Genomic DNA, 2,803 nt, shown 5'->3' on the forward strand with positions numbered 1-2,803 from the left:
ATCACGAAAAACGGGGCCGTGACATCTCTCAAGGTACCATTTCATGCGCAGCATACTGCCGCAGCAACTCGCTGCTATTGGTTGAAGAATTGTTACTAGATGCTGCAAAATAAATTTCACCATATTTTGCTTCATCGCTGTGAAGTTCAATTGAACGAACAGCAAAGCAGCAGACACGCGATCTAGCCGGACAGTGCTGCTGCAGCTATTCCTTTTCCATGAGCAGCAAATATGCTTTAGTGAATTTGGATCACGTGACTAATTTGCTGCTGCTGCATGCTGCGTATGAAAAGGCACCTTCAGGCTTCTCTCTGCTGGCAGTAACTAAATCCATTTTCGAACACATCCCAAGTCATTCCGTTCGACGAACCTGGCCACATACGGAACATTTTTCGTGACCACTTTTTCCGCTCTACACCTATCAAGATACGTCTCCTTACTCTTACTTCATGGGCTTAACTATCGGGAATAGGGTATTTCTAGTAATCTAGTAACTCGCGCGCGCATGTGCAATCCAAATGCAAGTTTATATGACAAGCACGACGCGTCCATGTGTTTCCAAAATAATTTTATCATTTGATTAATTCGCGTGTCTTCGAAGAGTCGCTATTTATATTTTACATTATATTTTACACGTGAAATGGATTCTTATATAATGCAGGTAGAGAGTATAGTCACAGCGTAGTATTGTACAATATTAAAGTTATTACTTTTTCACTTCTTCGTTTCGCAGATTCGGCGAGTGTGGCTCAACCAGGACGGGGATGCGTTGGCGGTAAATAAATATATCTTGTCAATCAAAGTTTATATCGATTGTGCAAATAATCGTTTCCTCGTAGGATCTCTTGTCTCTACGACACAGTCACGTTTCGATACCTCAAATTGGATCAGAAACTGCTATAAACAAGGCCATGGAACACTTATCCGCACCATTAGACGACCTGGTGCTTTGCCACTTGAAGTAAGGATACATCTGTTTCGTAATTTATTCAGACGCCGGATGACGCATTTGACGTCCAATCAATATTTTTCATCTCCCCCCTGCAGAGCCGTATCTACTATGAACAAGAACGATCCTTTGGCCATGTACAATTATCAAAGTTCGGCTGTGCAGTGTCTCGCAAAGATTTTGCAAATGCAGAAGGAGGAGAACTGGATGTTGCCGGTAATGAACGTGATGTGCCTGGAACTGAGATTGTCGGCGATAGGTGCAGAAAATTCCAAGAGCAACAAAAACGTAAAGCCTGGCGAGGTCCTGGAGAAGTGCGCCGAATGCTTGATGGCCTGCTTCCGGGTTTGCGCAGCTGATAGCAGAAGTTCGGAGGAGGACACAAAGCGATGGGGGATGTTAGCCCTGATCAATCAGTTACTCAAGGTGTATTTCAGAATTAACAAACTGCACTTGTGCAAACCTCTGATACGGGCCATAGAATCTTCCCCGTTTAAGGACCACTTTGCATTGGCACAGCAGATCACATACAAGTTTTTCGTCGGTCGGAAAGCGATGTTCGACAGCGACTACAAGATCGGTAAATTTAACTTTCCATTTCTCTCAAATTATAGCAATTGCCTGCTTTTGTCTAATAGCGAATTCGGTTGCTTGTGCATTGAATGCACCCTGAGGCCCGGTTGCATCTATGTTGCTTAACTTTAAGTTTAGTTTAATTCGTTCTTTGTCCCTTGCCAACTGTTACGTTAGAAAGAGACAAACACGAATTAAAATGAGATTAATGTTAAATGACGTTTGGTGAAACTAGGCCTAAAGTTAGTTTATAATTAATTTTTATATTCAAGTTTGTCTCAAATATGTGTTCAAAAACTAGCTAAGAAATATTTTAAGAGACATTTAAGACGATCCTTAAATATAAGAATTGACTGTAAGCAAGCCTTAGTGTGCACTTGGTGCAAGCAACCGAATTCTATAAGTAACATGCTGCCAAATTGTTTCAGCCGACGAGTATTTGACTTACGCATTTGAGCATTGTCACGTACAGTGTTCGAAAAATAAGAGATTGATCCTGACTTATCTGGTACCTGTGAAGATGTTACTGGGATACATGCCCAAGAAGAGTCTCTTGGAGAAATATAATTTAATGGAGTTTTGGGAGCTGAAGGAATCCGTGAGAAAAGGAGATTTGCGCTCCTTGGAGGGAGTAATGGCGAAGCACGAGACCTTCTTTATAGATGCCGGCATATATCTGATTGTGGAGAAGCTGAAGCTAATCGCGTACAGAAATCTGTTCAAGAAAGTGTACCTAGCGTTGAACACGCATCAGATACCAGTGCTGAGTTTGCTCGTGGCACTACAGATGTACGGAATGGAGGATATAGACATGGACGAGACAGAGTGTCTTCTCGCCAATTTGATATACGAAGGCAAGATTAAAGGCTACATATCTTATCAGCACAAAAAATTAGTTATATCTAAACAAAATCCTTTCCCGTCGTTATCCACCATTGTATCGTAAATGATTGTAATTGTAATCGCTGTTACTTTCGCAATAAATATATTCATATTTTTTACGTTATATTATTTTTTTGTTAACGATAAGTAGACCATTTAATAATCCCTTTAAAAAGAGCCTGCTGGAGTCTCTGGAAAACCATGGGTGTCGCAAGGGGTGCTTTCGCGACGTAGGTCAAAATGATCCGTGCTATGATTGGTCAAATCTGAAATTTCGTAGCATCACATTGAAATTTTATTCAATGAAATTCCAGATTTGACCAATCATAGCACGAATCATTTTGATCCGGATCATTTTGACCTACGTCGCGAAAGCACCCATGCGACTGCGTTCAGAAA

At 41.1% G+C, this 2,803-nt stretch overlaps 1 protein-coding gene across 1 annotated transcript; it reads left to right on the forward strand.

Moving 5' to 3' along the window:
* Window positions 1-341: 341 nt before the first annotated feature.
* On the forward strand, window positions 342-2,528 carry LOC105558608 (PCI domain-containing protein 2). Its single transcript, XM_012006386.1, has 5 exons — window positions 342-661; window positions 734-775; window positions 840-961; window positions 1,048-1,529; window positions 1,951-2,528. Exons 1-5 carry the CDS (start codon window positions 641-643, stop codon window positions 2,466-2,468), a joined length of 1,185 nt encoding a protein of 394 aa, XP_011861776.1. The 5' UTR covers window positions 342-640; the 3' UTR covers window positions 2,469-2,528.
* Window positions 2,529-2,803: the final 275 nt, after the last annotated feature.

This window comes from Vollenhovia emeryi, unplaced genomic scaffold (assembly GCF_000949405.1).
Source record: "Vollenhovia emeryi isolate VEMERY1.0 unplaced genomic scaffold, V.emery_V1.0 DF939327.1, whole genome shotgun sequence".
Lineage (NCBI taxonomy): Eukaryota > Metazoa > Arthropoda > Insecta > Hymenoptera > Formicidae > Vollenhovia > Vollenhovia emeryi.